The following is a 25,081-nucleotide window of genomic DNA, read 5'->3' as shown; positions in this document are numbered from 1 at the left end:
CACCATCTATCTCATTCTCTTTTCTCACAAGGACAGTAATTATTCCCATTAATATACTGGAGAGGAGAGACTATTTTCTGTTTTGGAGAGAAAATAAGTCATGTCCATATTGACTGACTATATTTGATGCTTTAAAAAGAAGGTATGTGAGATATGTGAGCACTCAAGCTGAAAAACTAAATTCAAATACTGTGTATTGTAATTGCATTTTGATCTCTGAATATCAAATTAATTCTTATTGATTTATTGACAAGGTCCATCCATTCCCAAATTGACCTTATATTTTAAAATATATTTTAAGTATTCTTGACTTAGCAATATGTTTGGAATAAAAATTAGATCTTAGTAAACTTTTGCAGTAATATTTGGAGTTCTTTAACTATGGATAATGAGAGTATATTCTCTGTGACAACTAATTATTTCATCTGCTGTTAAAAGAATTATTTAAAAGACAGGTGGCTCAGTGGGGTGCAAACCAGGCCTTGTGAGCAGAAGTCCTGGGATCAAATTGAACCGCGTGACCCTGGGCAAGTTCCTTAACTTAATTAATTAAGAAGAATTAAGTTCCTTAATTTCCTAGGCCTCTTCTGCCTTGGAACCAATAAACATTATTAATTCTAAGATGAAAGGTAAAGGTTATTTAAGGGGGGAATATTTATTTCCATGAAGTTGTGAAGTTCATTTCAACATAACTTTCTTTACCTGGTTGGCAAAAATATTAATTGTAGAATATTAAAAGTTTTGCATAGATACACATAAACCCATTTAAAGTAATGATCTCCTTACAATGAAAGTTCTGAAATTTTGTAATTTTTAATACATGATTCTCCAAACATCATTTTAAAAGAACTTTTAAGATATTAATATAGAAATACAAATCTGGTTTGACAGTCGAGAACAAATATTACAAAATTTTTGAAAATACATCACTTTGCATCACAGTAATACATCTATAGAACTCATTATAATGAACTAATCCCTGCTTTTTAGCCCTATTCAGCTACTTTTACTTTCCTCTCCATGCCCATTTTAGCCCTTAAAGAAGATGAAAAAGGAATATAAAAGAGACTGAAAGTCTGGCCTATCGTATAATTCATGCAAACCAAAGCAAATATATAATTTATAGATGAGAACAAAAAGTTTCAATATCTCATATGTACATGCTAGTTTTTCATGTTGTAACATTTCCTTCCCAAAAGATGGGTGCCAAGATGGAAAGTTTTCCAAATCACAAGTACAAACACAAAACCAAATCTTTTAGTTAGTTGTGCTTCAAAATAATTTTTATAGGGGGAAGCTGGGTAGCTGAGTGGATTGAGAGCCAAGCCTAGAGATGGGAGGTCCTGGGTTCAAATTTGACCTCAGACACTTACCAGCTGTGTGACCCTGGGCAAGTCACTTCACCCCCATTGCCTAGACTTTACCACTCTTCTGCCTTGGAGCCAATACACAATATTGATTCCAAGATGGAAGGTAAGGGGTAAAAAATAATAATAATAATTTTTATAATAACTGTTCTGAAATCACATAATCAATATCTAAACAAAAAACAGAAATACAATTTAACCTAATTAAATGAATTTTGTGGCTTAAATGAAGATATGTAACAGACTTGAAACTTAGAGAAGACAAATTTCTCATTTTCTAAAACTTGTTGAGTAAATTTTACTAAACAGTTATTTATTTTTCAGCTTTATTTTTGTTATCATGCCAACTTATCTCTCTGGGTTTTTGTGGGAAAACAGGAGCTAATTAAAATAGTGATAAGTGTTTTGAAATCTAAAAACATATTAACAATTAATTTTTCACGACAGTGTTCTAGACTAAAAATGAGGTAAGGAATCTCTGTTAATAACATATATTCTACCCCAAATGAAAGTAGAAAGGCTTTAAAAATGAAGGATGGGGTACAGCTGGGTAGCCCAGTGGAGCCAGGCCTAGAGATGGGAGGTCCTGGATTCAAATCTCACCTCAGATACTTCCCAGCTGTGTGACCCTGGGCAAGTTACTTAACCCCATTGCCTAGCCCTTACCACTCTTCTGCCTTAGAACCAATCCAAGGTAGTGATTCTAAGACAGAAGGTAAGGATTAAAAAAAAATGAAGGGGGGAGGGGAAGGAGACATTAATATGGTATTTTAAATGTCAAGGTGCTTTACACATTATCTCACTATAATTCTCACAACCACTCTGAGGTAGTGGCTACAGCTTTTATTATACACATTTTATAGATGAAGAAACTGAGACTCAGAGAGCTAAATGACTTGCTAATAGTAAGACATATAGTAACTGTTGTAGATAAGAACTGATCCCATAATTTTTGACATTGTGTCTAGCAATATTTCTACTATACTCTACGGTTCAAAGACCAAACAAAGAAACAAAAATCAACCTAATAGTCAATCAGAAATGAAAATGGCAGGGGGCAGCTGGGTGACTCAGTGGATTGAGAGCCAGGCCCAGAGATGGGAGGTCCTAGGTTCAAATCTGGCCTTGGACACTTCCCAGCTGTGTGACCCTGGGCAAGTCACTTAACCCCCATTGCCTAGCTCTTACCACGCTTCTGCCTTGGAACCAATACACAGTATTGATTCTAAGATAGAAGGTAAGGGTTTAAAAAAAAAAGGAAAGAAAAAGAAATTAAAATGGCGAGTCGATATCAGGGCTAGAAGACCACGGAACTGTTTCTGAACATGCAACTTTTTAAGCAATGTTTTTTGTCTTCAAAAGTTACAATTGCATCTAGCAATTATATGCCTGAGTAGAGTGAATTCAAATAAGTATAAATTGTAAATGCTTGACCATACATTTTTACTTGAAAACTATTCTGATTATTATGTTGTAATTCTCCCCAAACTCCCCAAGATGAGCACAAAGCTAAAAAAGAAAGATTCGAAATAATCTGAACAATTTCACACTGGTTACGCTAGGATCACAGTGTACAATAAAGTAAGTCATAAGTACAGAAATATTTAATATATTTTTTATTCTCTGCACATTTGCAACTTATAGGTAACTGAGAAAGATACTTTGAAATAACATGAAGATAATCTTAAGAATTCACTTGTAAATAAGCAAAGACAAAAACCCAAAACTACATTATTTTTACTTGGCTATTCTATTTGTCAGATTGTTAGTAAAATTCCCATTCATACTCCAATTTCTTTTTGCAGGAGAGTTATTATTGCTTCCCAGATAAGATCTGACCGAAAAAATTAGAAAGGCTCATGTTTCCTTAGTCATAAAATATACTGTTTAAGGTACAGCTCTGTTCTCTAAACTCCTGAATAAGATTGTTGATTACTGAAGCATTTCATTTTTAGTAGTCCTCTGAGTACCTCCCTCTTTTTCTATAACCATTGAAATTATCCAATATGATATTGCCTACAATAAAGAATGGCAATAATTAAGATGTTGCATACTTAGCCTACTGTCTTATTAGACAAATGGGGTCCAATGCCTCTGGAAGTATCTTCAAGAGAAATTCTCCTTAAGTTACCTGCAAAGTAGTTGTTATATTCTGCCATAGCAAAACATTCAATAACACTAAAGGAAAATATGCTTTAAAAAAACCCAAACTATTTCAAACACTGGAAAAAATGCAAATTTCATCATTCCTTCAATAAAAATACTGCCTCCTCAAAAATTCACTTTTATAACCTTGCTGTTTTATATTCTCTTAAGAATACAACACATTCAAAATTTAAAGAATGAGTACATGGATTCTTCTCAAATTGTTGATTTACTGTTTTGATGTCATTAACAATCATTTCTGGTATTTCTTCAAAGTTTCATATAGACATAATTAACAAACCAATATTATACAGATCAGATTGTAAATCTAAATAATAATTATAATGTCAACCCTTACAATTTCCAGAAAAATGCAAAGCAATCACTAAATACTAATTTTCATTCAAGGGCAAGTAACAGCATTCATAGACCAAAAAAAAAGAAACAACCAACAATTGGCAATTATTTATGTGCATCTTTCATTGTAGTTTAGAACTGCAACTGATTGTCTACACACACATTTGAAACAAAACAGAAAGGGTCATCAACTCAAAGGAAGTGTCTACAAGATTCTATAGTCTCTAGCGTGTCAAACTGAGGGGACTGGAATTTGCTTGGCAGAAATGCTGTCACAGTCTTGCATTAAATCGTTAGTGGTGTGATAGTGCTTAGCGATATGCGATTTAGTAAATCCAAAAGCGTTCACTGGCTGTACACTATTTGGGGTGCTCACCTCCTGGGATGGGCTACTGTTGTAAATGCTGTAATAGGGTTCAATTCGAGTATTGATGGGAGTTGAGCTGCTCTGACCATAGTGCTGATGGCCGGCTGAGACTTTGGGGCTTAGAACACTTTCTTTTGAATGACTCGGACCACAAGCTTGGTCCACAAACTTTTTCTGGGGTTTTGGAGACAACATGTAGGCTGAGTTAGTTTCATGATGTGAGGATTTATTCCTATTAACTTCCAGGCTCCCTTTGCCTATTGCTCTAAGCCGGGTCTTCTGCTTGCAGCAACAAAAGCCCAGGGCGATATACTGGAAGCACCAAAGGACTTTTCTCCTCAAGCCTGCACTGTTCCGAGAATATATAAAAGGGTTTAATCCTGATTTGAAAAATATGAGAGTCAATCCAAAGAGTTCAAACTGGTAAAAGAGAAAGCTCCCGTTGCCTGACAGAACTCCCTGCACCAGGGAGATACCCAGGGGAAGGCAGCAAAGCAACACGGAGAGCACAATGACCACACATGTGACCACTGCTCGTGAATCCTTCGCAGTGGATAGATTGACAGCAGAGACCAGCTGGAGCCGACTGGCTGCAGGAGTTGGTAGCTGGTTGGAGCACTGGGTGTATCCGTGAGTTTGTACATGCTGCGGCTTGTTATAGTTCTGGTTCCTATATAAAGCCGGTCCAGAACCCTGGATGCTATTGCCGCCCCCTGGCTGCCCCCCTCCCATGAAAGGCTGAGGCCGGGAAGCATCCACTGTGATCACTGGAGGGCATTTTCTTACCTGAGCATTTTTCCTCAGGGCCTGTGCAATCATGATGTAGGAGACAGAGACCACCACCACACAAAAGGCGAAGTCAACCACATACAGCGAAAGGATCGTTTTGCCTTCTCCAGTAATCAGACTGGACATGGGGAGGCAGAGGCGGGACTTGCTAGTTTTCAGCGTAGCCAGAGCAGCCAGTGTGAAGCTAGTAGCCCAGAGAAGTAAGGTAAGGATCATTGTACATGGGAAGGAGGCAGTTCGGTTGGGTTGCTTCCCCAACACCATTCGGAGCCGGTGAAGGGCAATCACTGCCACCGTTTTGAGGGACATGATGATGAAGCCAGAACTTGTGAGGTGAAAGGTAAAACAAAAAGCATCAGGGATGCTGGCAGCTGAGCTAAAGAAGAGCACAAAAGTGAACATGGGGGTTGTCACTCCACAGATAAAGAGGTCACAAAAGGACAAGTTGAGGATCATGAAATCAAAGTTGGTCCTGAACTTCCTGAAGGCTGGGTCAAAGAAGGACATGAAAACAATAACGTTGCCATAGGAACCCATGAAGAAGATGATAACAAGCAGGAAGGTACAAGTCACCAAGGTGGCAGTGTGGATGATCTCCTGAAGATCCTCTTGGAAATAGGTGCTGTTGTCTTTTGGGGACAATGGCAAGGTAGTATTGGGGGCTATCTGAAGGCAGTCTGTCAAATTCATCTTCAGGGGGAAAAAAAGGACCTCTTTCCTCTGCACCAAATTAGTGTGAAAGGGAAAGCAGTGAGAGCCTCATATCTGAAATAAGATGGCATATGTCAAAACAGGTCCTAGGTAGCTGGGTCTGCACACATAAATTAGACAACATCATCTTGCACACAGCATCATTATATATTTTTTAACCCAGCAGCCTGTGTGCAGAACACATTTCCCCTTAATGGCAGCTAGAAGAAGAACCCCCCAATCCAGATACGTGTGTCCCTTTCTCTAACTTTCTTGGATTAGTAACAAATCCTGCTCTTTCTCCAGGGTACAATCCAAACTTCCTATAACTGTTTTGTAATTTTTCTCTCTCCTACTTTCAATTTCTACTGTTCTTTACTATTTCCACGTGATTGATGACAAAACCCTGAAGGTAGACCCCACTTGCTTTCATACCACTTTTTGTAATTTCAGTGTACATTTTCAACGAAAGGGTTTTTCATTGTTTCCCTGTCCCAAACATATAACTAAGAAATTATCATTTCATTTGTGGTCTGTAAAAAGCAATTTTCTTTTTAAGAGTTAAGGGCTTGAGAGATAGGAGACTCAGCATTCCAGTTCTAGCTAAAGAATCAATGATTTGTTTCACATTGGGCCTCTTCCCTTATCTCTAAATTTAGATGTCCAATACAGGAACTTTCCCTTTGATTACCACCAATTTTTATGAATACTGAAATATTTTAATTCAACAAGCAATTATTAAGCATTTGCTATATGTTAAACACTGGGGAAATAGAGAAAAGATAAAATTATTGTTTGTCTCCAGGTTAAATATAGCTACTTCAGGGAAGCATTTGCATCTATTTCAAAATCATAAATAACTTGTAATTTTTGGTATGACACAACATGATAGTGTAGCAAGAACAGTGGATTTAGAATCAGTGTTTCCATTCTGGCTCTATTTGTTACTCCTTGAAGGGCAAGTCCCTTCAATCTTTGGGTTTCTGCTATACAATAAGAGTTGGTCAAATAATCTCTTAAATTCCCTTATTCCTCTAAATCTTGTTTCTATCTAAGCAAATTAGACTTAGATAGAAGGCCTGTTTGTGGGGATAAAAAGACAGAAGGAATCAATGCCACTTAATTCATGCTTTATACTTCCAACATGGGATGATGCACTAATGACAATAGGTACTTGCCAGTCTCTTATAGCTGCTGTAGTTGCACTCCTCACTCCAGGCTTCCTTTTAGCAATGATATTTGATGCTCACTCATACAAATTTTGCAGACCACTATATGTATCTCAGACCCTTACATGATTCTGTGCCAAAACTCCCTCCAAATTTGAAGTATTTTCAGTGAAAAAAACTCTACCCTCCCCCCTCTCCCAGGGTTCTGAATTGTTCTAGAATTGGAGAAGTGCTTCCAGCATCTGAAATGTCTTTTATGCTTAACCCCAATCTTGGACTTAACTAATGGGTGCCTGGGAAATTCACTATTCCTGGTCTCCCCAGAACTCTAATGGCTTCCTCTCTGAGACTTCTTTCTATCAACTCAGTAAATATTTTCTATATACCTAGGTATTTATATGCTCTTTCCTCCATTAGAAAATGAGCTCCTCGAGGTCAAGGACTGTTTTTGCCTTTCCTTGTATCCTGTGAAGTTAGCAGAGTACCTAGCACATAGTAAGCATTTAATAAATACTTGTTGATCCTTGTTTCAAATTTCTCAGATAAAGGTCTGCAAACCAAGATATAAGGACAACTAACAGAAATTAGATCAAAATTCATTCCCTAGTAGTTACATGATCAAAGGATATGAACAAACAGTTCTCAAAAGACTTAGAAACTATGAACAAGCATATGAAAGAATACCCCAGAATAAAAATAAGAAAAGTCAAACTCAAAAGAACCCTGAATTTTTTACCTAACATCTAGAAAATTGGCAAAGAAGACAAAAGAGGGCAATAGTCGATGTTGGAGGGGTTATGGAAAGATAGGCACATTAATACATTGTTGGTGGAACTGTGAATCAGTAAAGACATTTTGGAAACTAATCTGAAATTGTGCAAATAAAGTGACTAAAACGTCTATACCCCCTGACCTACAAATTCCACTGTTAGGAATATACTCCAGAGAGGTCATGGATTAAAGGAAAAGTCCAAGAACATCAAAATGTATTAGTTGTCCTTTTTGTGGTAGTAAAGAACAGGAAATGAAGTCAATGTCTATTGACTGGAAGAATGGATAAACTATGATCCATGTTAAGTATGGAATATAATGGAATATATCTGTACTGTAAAAAATGGCAAGCATAATGAATAACAAGCAGCAGAGGAAGACTTCTATCAACTGATGAAAAGTGAAGTAGGCATTATCAGGAAAACAGTATACACAAATGGCAAGCATAAAATAAAAGAACAATAAAAAATTGGAAAATGAGTGTTATAAAATTACAAAGGACATCCTTAGCCCCAAATAGATATGAAAAAATACACCTCCCTTCCCACTGCTGCTATGTAGACTTGGGAAGGAGGGTCCACTGATGTGAAAGAATTGAATATAATCAGATTTTTCAATGGGTTGATTAGCTTCACAGGAACAATAAAAGAAGTAATAGGGGAGATATTTAGGTTATATAAAAAACAAATTGTTGTTGTTTCAGGTATGCCTACACTTTATGACCCCTTTTAGTGTTTTCTTGGCAAAGAGAGTGGAGTGATTTACCATTTCCTTCTCCAGCTCATTTTACAGATGAGGAATTGAGGCAAAATAGTAGGTTAAGTGCTTTACCCAGGATTATATAGCTAATGTCTGAGACTGGATTGGAACTCATTTTCTTGACTCCAGGCCCAGCACTCTATCCACTTCGCTGCCCAGTTGCCCATTATAAAAACAAAAGATATCAATAAAAATATTTTTAATGCTTCATGACTATCAAAGAACTCTTTCTAAAACCTGCTAAGTCACTTTATATATTTCACTACTTGAATTCCTTCAGTATTCCTATGAGGGAGAAGCTGACAATCCACATTTTTATTGTAGAAAGAGGATAAATCAAGGTGCTCAGGTGCTCAAATGATGCTATAACTCCCTGAAGGAAATAACTACAATTGCTACACCTTCGTTGCAAGAATTCTGAGTGAGAAAACCCTGCACATGCTAGCCTCCTTTGCATTAGAAAAATGCAACAGAACAGCGGCCAAACTTCCCACACTTGGATGTTCTTCCTGTCCTTGATTCTAGGTTGTCTATCATTCATTGCTGATGAAAGGGACGACTCGTCTTTAGAATTTTTTAAAAACCGTGAGGACCAGATGAAGGGGGTAAGAAGGCCGAGATGTAGGCACCTTGGTGCGGGAAACAGAGACAGGGATCCAGGGCCTGCTGGGGGAGATTCGGGCTTCCAGTAGGTAGGAGGAAAAAGGAAGCTGAGGCTGGGGGTGCGGTGCTGGCCAGGCTGCCTGAGGAGTCCGGTTCTGGCTAGGATTGCTGAGGAGCCTGCAATGGGGAGTATACCTGGAGGCCAAGTGGGGCACACTGGGGTACCACCTGCGGTCCTGGGCCCTAGAAACGACCCCCTCCCATCACCGCACCCCTCCCCGCAGGCCCCAGCCTCCCTACACAGCCTCTCACCTGCCTGCAGCTCCTCCTTCTCCATCCCAGGCCCTGGAGCCGGGATGCTGGACCCGATGCAGTCGCTGCCGCCGCAACCTGAGGGATGCGGGAGCGAGGAAACCTCGCCATCGCGGCCACCTCCGCGAAGGAGGCGAAGAAGGAGGCTGGGGGCGGAGAGACTCTGGGAGAGAGCGCGGGGCGGAGGGAGCGCTTTCCCCCCACCCTTTCAACAACCCCCACCCTCCTCACCCCCACCTCGACCTGTCCCCTCCCCCGGCCCACTTTCAGGTCCTTAGCCACCACCCCCAGCTCTCGGACAGCTAACTGGCTCACTGCGCGCAACCCCCTAGTTGGCTGCCCGCCACGTCCCTTTACAGCCTCAGGGCCCCTCTGTCCTCCTCTCCTTGGCTGGGGGTTCGCTTTTCAAGTGATTCCAGCAGTCTCTGTCCGCTCTCAGATGCCCTCAGCTGGAGCCCTGGGGTGATCAGATCCCGCAGCCGGTCCTTCCTCACGGCCCCCCCCGATCGTGATACAGCGCAGGCGGCTTTCCTCCATTCCCACCTAGGCTCCCTTACCCCTCCCACGGAGGCAGGGATTTGTTTGCCCCGCCACGGATCTAGGTTAAGTGTCCTGAGGGCCGAAGAACTCCCCGAAAGCTGAAATGATCTAGGAGAGGGTCAGGTTCCCAGGAATGGAATGGACCTGAGGAGTCGCCTCTTCGCACCTATGCCTGAGCCCAAATCCCAGTTCCTCCATGCCAGACACGGGTTGGGGGTTGGGGAAAAGAAGAGGGACTAGTAAAAAGGGGTTGTATAACGGAGAGTAATGTGGTTTGGGAGCAAGGTTAGTAAATGTGGAAGGACAGTCAGATTTCAGCTTTGCAACTGTAGTGGCTGGGAGCAAGGCAGTCGGAAACGCAAGAGGCCGGACCACATGTGGTTTCTCCTGCACCTGTCACTCATACTAAATCATGCAGATCCCAAAGATTCATCCCCGCCTCCTTTCCTGGACGCCCAGTTGCACTGGAGATTGGCTTTTCATTTCACAAGCCAGTGTTAATCTAGAGAATAAGTAGCTTTTCTTATTTTGCGCGGAGGTTTTTGCTTTTAAGTTATGCTTTGTTTATTAGTGGTGCATATCGTTCCCCTCCTCTGGCGTGCCTCATCACGAAAAACAAAGTATTGTGTGACATTGGGCAAATTACTTAACCTTTCTGAACCTTGGTTTCCTCAGCTGTAAAATGGGGGTAATCACTTATTCCATGGAGGTCTTGAGACTCAAATAAGTTTCAGTCAAGCTCTCTGCAAACTTCAAAGCACTATTATCATGGTTTAGGTGGTCAGAAAACAAAATAACCCTAAAATAGACCACTAACATTTTAAGTACAAGTCCAATAGTTGCATAACTTATAGCTTACTGATGTATGTCAATAATTATGTAGATTTATGCAAAAAAGTCAACTCTTTGGAATTCTTTCTATCACTCTACATCATTGTAGTTCATCCTTTGTTTTTGGAGAGGTCCAGTGACTTCACAGGGTGATGTCTTACTTGGGAGGGAATTGGATTTAAGTGAAGCAAAGTTACAAAAAAATCGACAGCCTCACTTTTTTCCCCAAAGTCATTGAAGTCCAGCTTCAAGACAAAAGACGACTGGAAATTGCGGGGGATCAGTGGATGGATGACATTGGAGCCTTTGATGTCTGACCAAGCTCTAAGTGTTCCACAGCACCGCCTGCCTCAGATCACAGATTTAGAGGCCCGTAGAGGCTAAGTAATTCACCCAAAGTTATATGGAAAGATCTAGGTGACAGGACCTCTTCCTACTTCGTGGTTAGTTGCTCTTTTCACCTAAATGTTTTAGGGAATTTACTGTGGGAATTAGTACTTAACACTTAGGGACAAGGCAATGAAATGAAGGAAAATCAGGAAAGCAACTAAAGTAAAATGCAAATCATTAGTGTTTTATGTGGGCCTTCTGTCCATAAATTAGATTGAAAAGTAAAGAAGAACTATTTCTCCACTTAAAAAATTTTTAAACCCTTACCTTCTGTCTCAGAATTAATACTATGTATTGATAGAAGGCAGAAGACCAATAAGGGCTAGACAATGGGGGTTAAGTGACTTGCCCAGGGTCACAGAGCTAGGAAGTGTCTGAGGCCAGATTTGAACCTAGTTCCTCCCATTATTTCTCCACTATACTGAAACTTATTTAAAGCCAGGTTAAAGCAGCATAGCATAGCAGGTAAAAGAGCTAGGCCTTGGAACCAGACATACCTAGGTTCTAATTCTGCTCTTGATTTATTTGACTGTGTGATCCTTGGCAAATCACTTCACCTTCTCAGTGCTCCAGGAAAATGGCAGAGAAAGTGCTGACCTCCAACAATAAAGGTAATTTTCTCAGCTAGGAGAGTTCCCTATATTCATGAAATTCCAGGTCCAGTTCCAGAATCCTTATTCCTAATTTTAGATATCAAAAGGAAAAAAAAATACACACACACCCTCCCCTCCTTCTCTTTTCAGTATAGCATAAACCTTCCTAGAGAACAGGGAAGGTTTTGTTTTTGCAATGCCACAACATTCTTTTTAAGTCCAGAACTGTGATTTCATCATAATGGGGACCTCACAGGGCAAAGACTCCTTCTACAAGGCAGATCAACAATTCTCCTGTAATTTATAGGCTAAGAGAGTCACCTGTGGGTTCTGAGAGATTAAATCAATGACTTGTCCATAGTTATACAGCCAATGTGAAGAAAAGGAAGGACTTTAGAACCAGACACCACAGTCTTCAGCCCTGCACATAATAGGTGCTTAATAAATTTGTTGATGAATTAAATTCTTTTAAAGATTACACAATGCCTGGAATGACATGTCCATGTTAATTCCAGACTCTAAGACTCTGGTAATTTTGCCATCATCAGACCATGCTTATGGTGTACCAATACATATACTAGACACAGCACTGAAGGCAACAAACCAGGTAATGATGGAAGTTGGACTTAACCCCAGTTAATCCATTATGCAGGGATTATTACTAACTTGCTAATAAGAATATTCCTATTTTAACCAATTCTATAGTAGGCTTTCTTTTAAAATTTGGCTTAGGGTATTTGTTTTGTTTTACCAGCTACTAACAAATAGCAAAGCTGCTACTAAGTTCTGAAACAACTGGTTGGAATATTATGCCTTTTTTTTCTATGCTCAGCCTACTTTAAGAAAAAAATAACATATGGGTGCAGGAAATCTTAGGGACCTGCCCAATCATGAATTAGATAAGCAATTCTTTAAGAATCCAAAGTTTACTATGTTCTCAAAATACTGACCTTTGATTAGCATATTTTTATAGCTTGTTCATAGTTTTAAGATTTACAAAGCACTTCACACATATCTTATTTGATCCTCGCAATAACCTTTTGAGGCAAGTGTTGTCATCATTCCAATTTTACAGATAAGGAGTCTCAGAGAGGTTAAAGTGTCTTACCATGTACCCAAAGCTAGTTAAGTGTTAAAGGATACCAACCCAACACTCAACCTCAAGACCAACAATCTTTCTACTCTTCCAAACTGTCTCTTTTCAGAAGTGCCAATAAATTCACATATAATTGATATAACCCCATATTATTTTTAATTGCTTTAGACATTGCTTATTATTTATGTTATAATACACAACATGGCAATAATAGAGAATTAGACTTGGAGCCAGGAAGGCTTGAACTCAAATTATCCCTCTGACCCATATAGATCCTGGACAGACTATAAGACTGTGTTGTGACATAGATCCTGGACAAAATCCTATAATCTCTCTGTGCCCCAGGTAACTCTCTAAACATGTTCATCAACTCAGATTTAATAACTATTAAAAAAAATCCTTACCTACTGTCTTAGAATTGATACCAAGTATCAGTTCTAAGGCAGAAGAGTGGTAAGAGTTAGGCAATGGGGGTTAAGTGACTTGACCTGGGTCACCCAGCAAGGAAGTGTCTGAGGTCACATTTGAACCCAGGACCTCCTGTCTCTAGGCCTGGCTCTATTCCTTGAGCTACCTAGCTGCCATATGAGAATTTATTTTTAGGAAAAAAAATTCTGGAAACAATAATTCCACATATTTTGTTTCTTTTATAATCTTATATATTTGATTTTATCTATTTAAAAACATTCTGAGGAATAGGACATAGGCTGTCAAAAGGACTCACAACACACACACAAACATGCACACACATTAAGAGTTCCACTTTAAATCCATAAATTGTAGAACAGCTGCCAATTTACTTTTAAGCCCAGGACCACATGGAGAAATAAATGAGAATACCTCCTGCTGGCTAATATTCGAGGAGATGACAAAGAATGTCTCACTTCATTATCATTACAGAATATTAGGATATTCAAGCTTGGATGGGACCCTAGCAATTATTTAATTCAACTCTTTCATCTTTGCAATTATTTAATTCAACTCTTTCATCTTTATAGATGAAGAAATTAAGTCCCAGAGGAACCAAATGCATTCCCAATGATCACAAAGATTGTAGAAAAGCTAGGACTACAACACTACAAGAAGACTGCTCTTTTCAGATTATTCTTAAAAGTTCATTTAGACTAATAGGCACCATACCTTTGAAAGAAGGCCAATTGCCTTAAATAATTTCCCTAATGTTTTATAGAAATCTTTGCTTAAAGACAGTGGATAAGGGAACAAATATTTAAGCATGTACTATGTGCAGGCACTGTGTTAAGTGTTTTATACTGTCTCATTTGATCCTTACAACAGCTCTGTGAGCATAGGTGCTATTACTGTACAGGTTATGAAACTTGACCAGAGTCACAAAGCTAGTAAATTTCTGAGAATGAACTCTTTGCTATCCTTATTGGAATGCTCAATAGTTTATCAAAAAAAGGATAGGGATTGGACCAGAATTGTTATGACCAAGAGGTCTAGGTTACTCTCATATGGGAATTCCCTGCCAGTGCAGGTCTTCACTTTCTTGAAATATGTTGTCTTATAAGATCAACTTATGGTATCAAGATAAAGTGACCTACCCAGGGTCACCCAGCCAATATTCATCAAAGGTAAAACTTAAACTGTGTCTTCCTTGCTGCTAGCTACTAAGCCATTCTACCTTTTATCAGTTTATTTTCCTTTCCAGAATGATATAGTCTAACACAGGAGCATGATCATGAGTTATACCACACCTTCAGGTCTGCAAAGTGTTTTAAATCTTAAAAGAAACAAATATTAAATTATATTAACTTTCTTGAACCTCACAACCACCCTTTCTTATCTTACAGACATGGAAATGGGAGCTCAAAGGGGCTAAGTAACTTGGCAATAGTTGTACAGCTATCCACTCTGCCTAGAATGGGAGGATCATCTAGTTGCCTCCCTTTTTGCAACCTAAGATGATATTGACTTTTCAAACTACTATATCATATACAAAGGTATTAAGGCATTGTGAAGAGTTTGAAAGGCCTGGGTTCTCAACCCACTTCTGCCACTTTACAAGCTGGCATCCCTGCAGACTTTCACCTTTCCCATCCCTACTCCATATAGTTGCCAAATTGAAGTTTCTAAAGCACAGGTCTGAGCATGTCAGTCCCCACCCCTCAGGAAGCTCTAGGGACTTCCTATTGCTTTTTAGATCAATGAAAAAAGCATTTTATTAGAGAGCTATGGACTTTCCATATTAACATGCTAAGGGATTGGCACCAGAAAGGGGATGATGGCCAAGGAAAGGCATGTGGATGTTGAAAATAGCTGGGACAGTAAGCAGACACTCCCTTGTAGGAACAATGGCTGAGGTGACTTCATGATTCTGCAATCAGGGGAGAGGGGGTGGAGGAACTACTTCCAAGGCAAGAAAACATTCAAACTAGTGTTGAGCATGTCCCATGTGGCCCGTAACCCTTTCAAAGACCTCCCAACTAGATTAAAATATACCTCCCTCCACAACCTTGTATTTTTTTAATGCTTTCAAAAATATACTATGCATATATTTTGAAAGGTAGGATGATATAGTGTCCAGAGTTGGTTTCAAGTCCTGCTTCTGAAACATACTGCCTGGGTCTGGGCCAGGCTTTTCACTTCAGTACTTGAGGTAACTCTCTAAAGCCTATATAAAAGGTAAAAGAAGGTGCTCATTTTTTGTATGGGTAAAGGAAAGAAACTCAACTGGAGATTCCACATACTAAGGCAATCATAGGTCCAATTTCTCTCCCTCTATTTGACTTATATTTACATGTTTCTCATTAGAATGTGACTTCTTGAAAGTATTTCATTTGCCTCTTTGTATCACTAGTGCACCTAGCACAGTACCTAGTATACAGTAAGCACTTAATTGAGAGGATTTTAGGATTATAAAGCTAGAGTGATAAGCAACCATGCTGGACTGACTGATTCAATTGCAACGATGGGAATAGATGAGAATGGTAAAATTACCTTGTATTTACTTTGCATATATTTCATTTCTACTTAAATAGGTACATGTTTCCTCTGACAGAACATAAGCTGCTTGAGGGCAGAGGTTACTTCATTAAAAAAAAAAATCATTGTATCTCTGGTGCTAGCTGTGTGACTGGGCAAGTCACTTAATCCTTCTGAAGAGGTTCTAGAGACTCCCTAAGATTTATCTGTTGCTTTCCAATCTTTGGTGAAGTTCCCACAAAGTTGCATTCACTGATCCTTTTCATAGGTATTGTTGTATCCCATAGTTGGTGCGCGTTGAGCTTTCAGTCCATGGAAACTCCAGTTGTTCAGATGACTGCTGTCTCACCATAACATCCTGTGGTACATTTGTGAGGTTGATTTTTTAAAAATCTTAAATGGAAGACTTTACAATTATTCCTATTAAAGTTCACCTAATGAGACTCAGTTTAGGTTCTAGCCAATCAAGACCTTTTATCATCTAAACATTATGGATCCCTCCCAGCTTTGGGCCATCAGTCAATTTTATAAACATCCCAGCTGTGCCTCTTTCCAAGTTATTGGTAAAAGTATCAAGCAGAACAGAGCAAAACTCACGCTCCTGAACATTCCAAGTAAAGCTCAGACTATTAATGTCTATTCTTTGGGGCTGGCTATCCAACCAGGGCCATATTTACTTAACTGCATTATCCTGCCAACTTCTCTTAGCCCTACCTTCAAGAGCATGAGATATTGTGTCAAATCCTTTGTTAAAAATCCAGGTAAACCATATCTACAGAATCCCTCTGAAACACCAGTCTAGTTCACTGTCCAAAAAGGAAATGTGGTTAAGTCAGGTAATGAGCTATCCTTGAAACAGTGATGATGCTTAATGAGCTACTGACTTATTTTTTTCCATCTTTTTGAACATTCCTTTAATATTATTTTCTAAAATTTCCTAGAAATCTAATTTAAGCTTGCTGGCTTATAGTTTTTAGACTCTGTTGTCTTCCCTTTTTAAAACTGAAACAACTATTCTTTTTCAGTAATGAGGCATCTCTCCCATTTTTTAGGATCTTTCAGAGGTTATTGACAAGTGGCCCAACCAATTATTTGTCAGTTCTTTCAATACTTGAGATGAGTTCATCTGTGCCAGATGATTTGAACTCAACAAGGACAATTAGATGCTCTCTTATCTCCCTTATTCTCTTGGGTTTATTATCCATTTTTGAACTGCTTTTTTTTTCCAGTTTAAACATCATTCTCCTTCATAGATCAAGATGGTGAAGGGTCTTGAATGTGTGAAATGAGGATTAACTGAAAGGTCTGCTGAGAATGCTTATTTTGTAGAAGAAAAAACTCAGGATGGGTAATGATTGTTTTCTTCAGGTATGAGAAGAGGTAAATGGCAAAGGAATTCTTCTGAGACCAAACAGAAACAATGGGTAGAAAAATAGGAAAATTTAGGCTTAATGTCTGGAAACACTTCCTAACAATTTTAGATATCCATAAGTGGAATAGGTTGCTTTGTAAAGTAGCAGGTTCCCCCTCATTAGAGGTCTTCAAGTAGAGGTTGGATGACCACTTGTTGGATATTTTGTAGTAGAGATTCCTTTTCAGGTCTAGGTTGGCTAGATGGCAAATGAGGTCCCTTCCAATTCTGAAATTCTTGCTTCTGTGATTCTGCAGAGAAAACAGAAGCAAAATAAGAGTTGAACAGCTCTGCCTTCTTTCATCATCCCATCCTCCCTGAGAAATGGTCTTAATTCCTTCTTTGAGCCTCTTTTCCCCAAATTAGCCTCTTAAAAAATCTTTTTGTTGTCCTTATCTTTCCTCACTAGCCTATGCTGGTTGTGAAGCCTAGCATTCCTGACACTATGCTTACAGAATGTCACTCTGCTTCTGAATTTTGTATCCATCACCTGCCCTTGTTTCCATCTTCTGTACATGCCTTATAAAAATCTAAGTTGGCTGGTGAGTTCCCTGTGCATCCGCATTGGTTTCTTTAGATAGTTCCTTTTTTCTCCTCATTGGAAATGTTTCTTTGGTAACTATAATATACATGGTAATTATTTATGAACAATATTATGTTAAATTCTTTATAAAGGTACAAAAATAATTCTATGAGGTCTCAGGGAGGAAATCATTACTAATCTGGGGAATGAGGGAAGATTTCAAAGAATCATAGATTGAGAGCTTGAAGATGTGGGAGGTAGTATTTCAACTCAATTTAATAAGGATGTAATGAGTATATATTAAATGCCAGGTATATAATATGCTATGGCTAGGAATACATAGATTTTTTTTAAAGAAAGTGGCAGCCAGGCCTAGAGACAGGAGGTCCTAGGTTCAAATCTGACCTCAGACACTTCCTAGCTGTGTGACACTGAGCAAGTCACTTGACCCCCATTGCCTAGCCCTTACCACTCTTCTGCCTTGGAACCAATACATAGTATTGATTCTGAGATGGAAGGTGAGGGTTTAAAAAAAAGGGAAGAACTCTGCTTTCAGGTAGCTTACATTCTACTGAGGAAATAACATGTAAACAAATATATACAAAGCAAATACATTGGTTTTTTGACAAGAGAAGGAAAGAGTACTAACAACTTAGGTAGGGGATCAAGAAGGCTTGTTTAGGCAATGGTGATAAGAGTCCAAATCTGGGAGAAGCTCAGGACTCCAAGAAGCAGAGATGAAGATAACATGGATATAACAAAGTATGGAGAAAAATTCTGGACAAGTATTTTGAACAAGTAGGGGAGTTTGGCTGAGAGAGCAATGTGAAACTGGGCAGACAAGTTGAAGCATGGTGATGCTTTAAATGCTAAATAGAATTTCTATTTTATTCTAGAGCCAAAAAGGAACCAATGAAGTTTCTCAAACATGGGAATGACATAGACTAGTGTTTTAGTACATCAAAATGGCAGCTCTGGGAAGGGTAGACATGAGGAGAGAACAGAAACAGGGCAATCAATTACAAGGCTATTGCAGCTATACAAGCAAGAGGAGATGAAGGTCTGGAATCAGAATGGTGGCTGGTATTTGAGTGGAGGTAAGATGATAAAATAAACGTTTGTCAAGAGCCTACTTTGTGTCAGGTATTATTCTAATCACAGGGGATACCAAGAGGAAAAAGACAGTCCTTGCCCTCAATGAGCTCACAATCTAAATGAAGACTATAATACACAAAAGAAAGCTAAAAAGAGAGAATGGGGGGCATTGCAGAGTACCTAGAAGGGGCATAATATTGATGGTAGAGTCCAAACCATGTAGAGTAGCTAGAGACAAATGGTTGGCATTTTGAGCCCTCCATGGTATTGTGGGAGTAGGTTTTTTTGCTCTGCCCTCTGACCAAAGGAGTAGAAGCAAGTGACGGTACTTGATGAGGTTTAAGTGCCAAAGCTGAAGTATTCTCTATGTTGATAAATTTCCTGGTGATGCAGTTAACAAGGAGGTGGTATGGGGAAGATGATATGACAGTAGACTTAAAGGAGAGGAGGGGGGCAGCTGGGTAGCTCAGTGGATTGAGAGTCAAGCCTAGAGATGAGGCCTAGGTTCAAATCTGACCTCAGAGACTTCCCAACTGTGTGACTCTGGGGAAGTCACTTAATTCCTATTGCCTAGCCCTTATCACTCTTCTGCCTTGGAACCAATATATAGTATTGATTCTAAGACAGAAGGTAAGGGTTTAAAAAAAAAAAGAGAGAGCAGCTGGTGACAAATAAAAATCATTGAGATATCATAGAGGTACAATCAACAATACTAATAATTGATAGGAACACAATTTTAAAAAGATATTACAGGGAAAGGCCAGGGGGGTTGTTCAAGGAATAGTTGATAATCCAGTTTGGTTGGAATGTAGGATTCATGGTGGGAATGAATGGTAGGGAGGTGTTTTCTAAGGAGAGATTTATATACGTACATACATACATACATACATACATACATACATATAAATCAAGTGTAGTTTAAGAACTTGGACTTTATTCAGTCACCAATAGGGAGCCGCTCAATTATTTTGAGAAGTGATAAACTGAAAGAAAACTCATTTGGCAGAAACTAAGTATGAATTGTGGTAGCGAGTGGAGGTGGAACAATTTGGTAAGAAATTATTGCAACAGTCTAAGTAGGTAGTGGGGGCAGCTAGATGGTTCAGTAGATAAGAGGGCCAGGCCTGGAGTCTGGAAGACTGATTTTCCTCAGTTCAAAACCAGCCTCAAACACTTTATTAGCTGAGTAATTAGCTGTTATAGTGTCAAGTACCTTAACCCTGGTTGCCTCAGTTTCCTCATCTATAAATGAGCTGGAGAAGGAAATGGCAAACCAGGATCTTTGCCAAGAAAACTCCAAATGAGGTCAGTCACACAGTCACACAACAACTGAACTACAACACAAGTAGGTAGTAGACCTATACTAGGATTTTAATAGAAAAAAAGGGGGTGGGGTGGGGAAGGACAGATGTGAGATAAAGAGGTAGAATTAATAGGTCTTAAAAACTGACTAGATACAAAACATGAGAGAAAACAAGGGCAGACATGATCCTGGATTTTTAGACATAGGCAGAGTGAGTGAATGTTGGTAACACAAGCAGAAAGAAAAAAGAGGATCAGGTCTTGAAAATACAGAGCAACAACAGGTTTGGGGCATAGGTGTAGAGAACAGATTGTCAATCACAGCTTTTACACAAAAGTATTATCAATTTGGTTTGTCTTGGTCAGGGAAGGCTTCCTAAAGGAGTAAATTTTTTAGCCAGATTTGAAGGAGATACATGGATTTGTGGGAGGTTTGAAGGGAATAACTTTTACTAAAAAGGCCACTTTTACTAAGTGTCCAGTATGTGCCAGGCACTATGCTAAGTACATTTAAGTACAAATTGTATCTCATTTGATCCTCAATAGTCTTGATCTCAATAGTGCTATTATTATCATATACATTTTACTGAGGAGACAGAAGCAGAGACAGGTTAAGAGATTTGCCCAGTCACATGGTTAGTAAGCATCCAAGGCTGATTTTAGTTAGGTCTTCCTGAATCTAGGCCTAGTATTCTATCCTTTGTACCACCTCGCTGCCTAGGTGGAAAGTTGTAAGACCTTTTGAGTTTCGTGACAATTCAGGCATATTATTTTTAAAATCATTGTTTTCAGTTATGCAATACTAGCTAAGTCTCAGTTTTCTGAACATAGAACCTTCCCTCCCCTCAAAAAAAAAATGAAAAAGGAGTCTTTAAAATGTGGGCATTGCCTAAAACTTAAACTTAAAGGTTGAACAACTGCTTAACTCAGTAGAGTAGCTCACATTTTGAATAACTTTACTTCCAAATGCTTTTTTCTGTATTTTAAAAACACATGAGTTAATTTACACTGTTAAATGACAAAGATTTGATTAACTTCAATTATTTCTATGTTGTACAATGGATTTGTTTCATTAAGCTTACTTTTGAGTTATCTGGTATGGAAGTAGGATGGATATTTTCTTTGGGGGAGGGAAAAACTGACCTGTGATTTCACTGGTGTGGGAAGCTACGAGCGAGTAAATTTCTCTACCAATGCACCCAACTCTGGAACTTAATAGTCTTGAGAGTTGCCTAGAGCTCTGAGAAATGAAATTACTTCTGTAGGATCAGAGAGAGCCAGTATGTATACATCAGAGGACTGGAGAACATAGATCCTCCCCACCCCCAAGAAAAGATGATTTGGGAATGAAAACTCAACTACAGAAGCCAGAAGCACAAATATATTCTAGTTATGACTGCTAATAACTATATTAAGTGACCGTAAGCTCTGTTGGTAATTTGGCATTTAAAACAAGTAGCAAATAAACACTAAGTTCCAAAAGCAAAAAAAAAAATTCATGTCTTTTATACTGCCTATGGTATGGAAGCAGAAATTTCCAGCAATTGGCAAATTAACCTCTAGATTTAGACATGGTACATCAAAAAGGTTGGTATAAAAAAATGTCAACAATACTGGTCTAAGACTCATTTGGGGCACAAATAGGATGACCCCCATGAATAGGCCAGAAAATTCTTTTATTAGCTTGTTAAGAACCACTTCCAGGCACAGGTTACTATTTTCCCTCACTTGTCAAGGAAGAATCCAAGTTTAGCCAAAAGTTCATTAGGCTTTACTGCCTTGTCTCCTGGGGTCATTTTCATTAAGATTTATGAAAAGCTAGTAATGTTTGACATAAATTTTGACAAATAGATCCATCCCTTGTAGTGGGTAAATTTCATGCCCATTTCAATCATAATATCAGGATGAACAAAAAAAGATAGGATGAAAATAAACATTTCTGAACTATTGAATTTTAGTTTTCAAAGTTCTTCGTTTTCATTTGTTTTGTGGAAAACCTAAGGAAGGATAGAGACAATTAACATTTCCTGGGAAGACAATGTGGAGTAGTGGAAAGATGGCCTGGATCTGAAGTCAGAAGGATCTGAGTTTGAATCACAATATTGTTGCCTATGACTATTTACTTATCTGGGCCTCAGTTTCCTCATCTTTAAAATGTTGAGAGTAGAAGGCGATCTTACAAATTTGTAAAGAATTTTCATGTCTCTGGGTTCATTTCAACCTCAAAATAGCCCTGTCTTATCTGCCTGACAGATAAGGAAACTGAGGCACTAAGAGGTGCACAGTTTATGTGTCACAAGATGAGTTACAGAAATAGGATTTTAGTCTAGGTCTCTGTATTCCTAGTCCTGCTGTTTTTCAATTATACTAGTCAGCAACATTTATTAAGAAAAGCACAACCAACCATACACAAGAGGCTAAGTGCCTGTTGGGCCTATCTTCAAAGAAGTATTTTGCCTAAGAACCTTCTTTGTACAGTGACTTTCTACCCTTCTCAGATCACAGAGGAATGAGACTCTTAAAACAAATCTGTTTCACATTAAAGACATTCCTTAGCTTGAATTCAGCTGATATCTCTCTCTCTAGTCTGAGCTAGCTGAAATGAGGAAAATTTTGTTCCTTTGATAGTAAAGCCCACCAGACTGAACTAAAGGACCTGGTTTAAAATATATCATGTAACACAACTATCTGATAAATTCCTTAACTTATATAATAACACAACACACCATTGCCTTCCTTAAATTTGGAGAGATTAAAAACCACATTTAAAAAATCACAAAGGTCTTTGACACTTGTATGCATGAAAAAACGATCTGGCAAAGGTATGACACCCCCTGAATGCATAATATAATAGTAAGAGAGACCAAATCTTAAAATTCTGTTTCTACCTCCCTACCTGTGGTCTTGTGAAAATCTAATCCCTGAGACAATTTCTTTATCTACAAAAAATGAAGGGAAGCTGATAGGTTAACTGAGTTACAGGACTCAGTATTTAAGAGGCAGAAAGAATATTAGCAGAGTCCTGTAATTCTCAGTTAACCTATCAGTCTTCACAAATAATTTTTGCCTAAACTACAACTTATTTTCTACCAGAGCATCTTTATTGCAATTTTGTATTTGTACTTCCTACTATTAGAGACTCACATTAGGCAACCAAAAACAGGCTGCAAGCCTCAAGTCAGAGACAACTCACAAATAATCACCCTCAGCTGATTGTAGCATGAGACCCAAAGTGTATACAGATACATCTGAATACAAAGTATTGGAGGTAGGGAGAGGAAGGCAAGAGAAACTGAATCATGAAAAATTTCATTAGAGCAAGTACTACTTGAACCGAGCACTGGAGTTAGGGTTTCTAAGTGGCTGTGGGGAATCAGGAATAGTGGCACTAGATGAAGGGCCATGTCTGACCAACAGCAAGGTCAGTTTGGCTGGGCATGACATCTAGAGGTGGGAGAATAGATGGAAAACGAAATTGGAGTCAAGTAGTGAAGGGCATTCTTGAACCATGAAACAATTACATTTGATCCCAGGGATGCTCAGAAGCCACTAGGACATTCCTGAATGGTTCCTGACATGGCTGATCCTATGTTTTTAGGAAAGTCACTTTGGCAGCTGTGTGGAAGATGAATCACAGGGGGTAAAGACCCACCAGGAACACCAGCAAGCAGGTTATTACAATACTTCAGGGGAAGAAAGGTGCTAAAAGGTTTGGACTAGGGTGGTGCCTATGTGCCTGAAGTGAAAGGGAAGGGGTGAGAGACATGCTAATGGTAGAAATGATGAGACTGGCAACGACTTGGACGTGTGGGCCAAGAAATCTCAGATAACTTGGGAATCAAAATGAATAACAGAACACTAGTAACCTCAAAACAAACAGGAAAATTCAAAAGAGGAATGTGTGTGTGGGGGTGTGAGTAGTAAGAAAATGTTCTTGGGCATATGGAGTTTGAGATTTCCATGTGACATCCAGTTCAAAACATTCATTAAGCAGTTGGTGAGGCAAGAATAGTTTGGAAGAGATTAGGTAGATATAAGATAACTAATTGAGAGTGCAGAGAAAAGAAGACCTGGGACAGAGCCATGGACTACATCCACTATAGTGGGCATGAAATAGATGATAATAGTTAAGGAAGACTGAAGTGTTCACACAAGTGGGAGGGGAACCATGATATGTGTCATGAAAATCCAGAAAAGGTCAATAGTGTTCAATGCTAAAGACCATGTACATAAACTGCAACTGCCTCTCCTCCAAAGGGTTAGCATCTTGAATGAACATTTACAAACAAGATTTAAATAAGACAAAAAAGTTAAGCTAAGTAACTGCTAAGAAGACAAAATAACTAAAACCTGATATATAACATTTTTGTGGTTACTAAAACTGTGTTAGTTTCAAAAGCATCAGAGTTTATCAAGAAAAACATTTTCTCTTCAAATTGTAAATAGATTTAGTTTTAAGTTCATTGTAACTTATAAAAGATTTTTCTTGTGGTAATAATATTCCATAGTAAGTGGTTAGGTTTCTGGGCTGCAAAACTTTTCTTTTTTGCTTAAAGGTATAAAGGAATTATTATTGTACAACTAGCAGAGGGAATTCCCAACATACAAAATAGGTTGTTTTAAAATCCATTGGTATATTGGTATGTTACCTTGGAATTGAGAGCATTCCCTCAAAATGTTAGAAATAGTAATCCGGTCCCTAGTCTAGCTGACATAATTTATCCATAGTATAGCAGAATAACATTAATGAAAAATTAGTAGAAAACAATATTGTGGAAAAACTAGTAATACTAAAAAGTATAATCTAAACTGTCTAAAAAGTGTTTGATAATTAATATATGTATTAGGTAAAAGATATTAATACTATTATTTATCCACTACAATTTGGGTAATTTTTTTTTTTAACTTGCTAACTTGAAGGCACTCCTTCAAAGTAGAGATCAGAGTTGGGAAAAGAAAGGATTCAAAGATGAAAGTATATATTTTAGAACTAGATGGGCTGAGGTACAAAGAGAAAAAGAGGAA

The 25,081-nt window shown here is 38.6% G+C and overlaps 1 protein-coding gene across 2 annotated transcripts; it reads right to left on the bottom strand.

Moving 5' to 3' along the window:
* Positions 1 to 794: 794 nt before the first annotated feature.
* On the bottom strand, positions 795 to 24,949 carry GPR75 (G protein-coupled receptor 75). 2 transcript variants are annotated; one of them, XM_007475280.3, is made up of 2 exons: positions 9,330 to 24,949; positions 795 to 5,790 (listed from the first exon to the last, which is right to left on the bottom strand). In XM_007475280.3, exon 2 carries the CDS (start codon positions 5,713 to 5,715, stop codon positions 4,102 to 4,104), a length of 1,614 nt encoding a protein of 537 aa, XP_007475342.1. In that variant the 5' UTR covers positions 5,716 to 5,790; positions 9,330 to 24,949; the 3' UTR covers positions 795 to 4,101. The 2 variants fall into 2 exon arrangements, with proteins under 2 accessions (XP_007475342.1, NP_001191980.1); NM_001205051.1 differs by lacking the exon at positions 9,330 to 24,949 and having other exon boundaries at positions 4,102 to 5,715.
* Between the last annotated feature and the right edge of the window lie 132 nt (positions 24,950 to 25,081).

Source organism: Monodelphis domestica, chromosome 1 (genome assembly GCF_027887165.1).
Source record: "Monodelphis domestica isolate mMonDom1 chromosome 1, mMonDom1.pri, whole genome shotgun sequence".
NCBI classification, from domain to species: domain Eukaryota; kingdom Metazoa; phylum Chordata; class Mammalia; order Didelphimorphia; family Didelphidae; genus Monodelphis; species Monodelphis domestica.
This window is presented reverse-complemented; position numbering and strand designations above follow the sequence as displayed.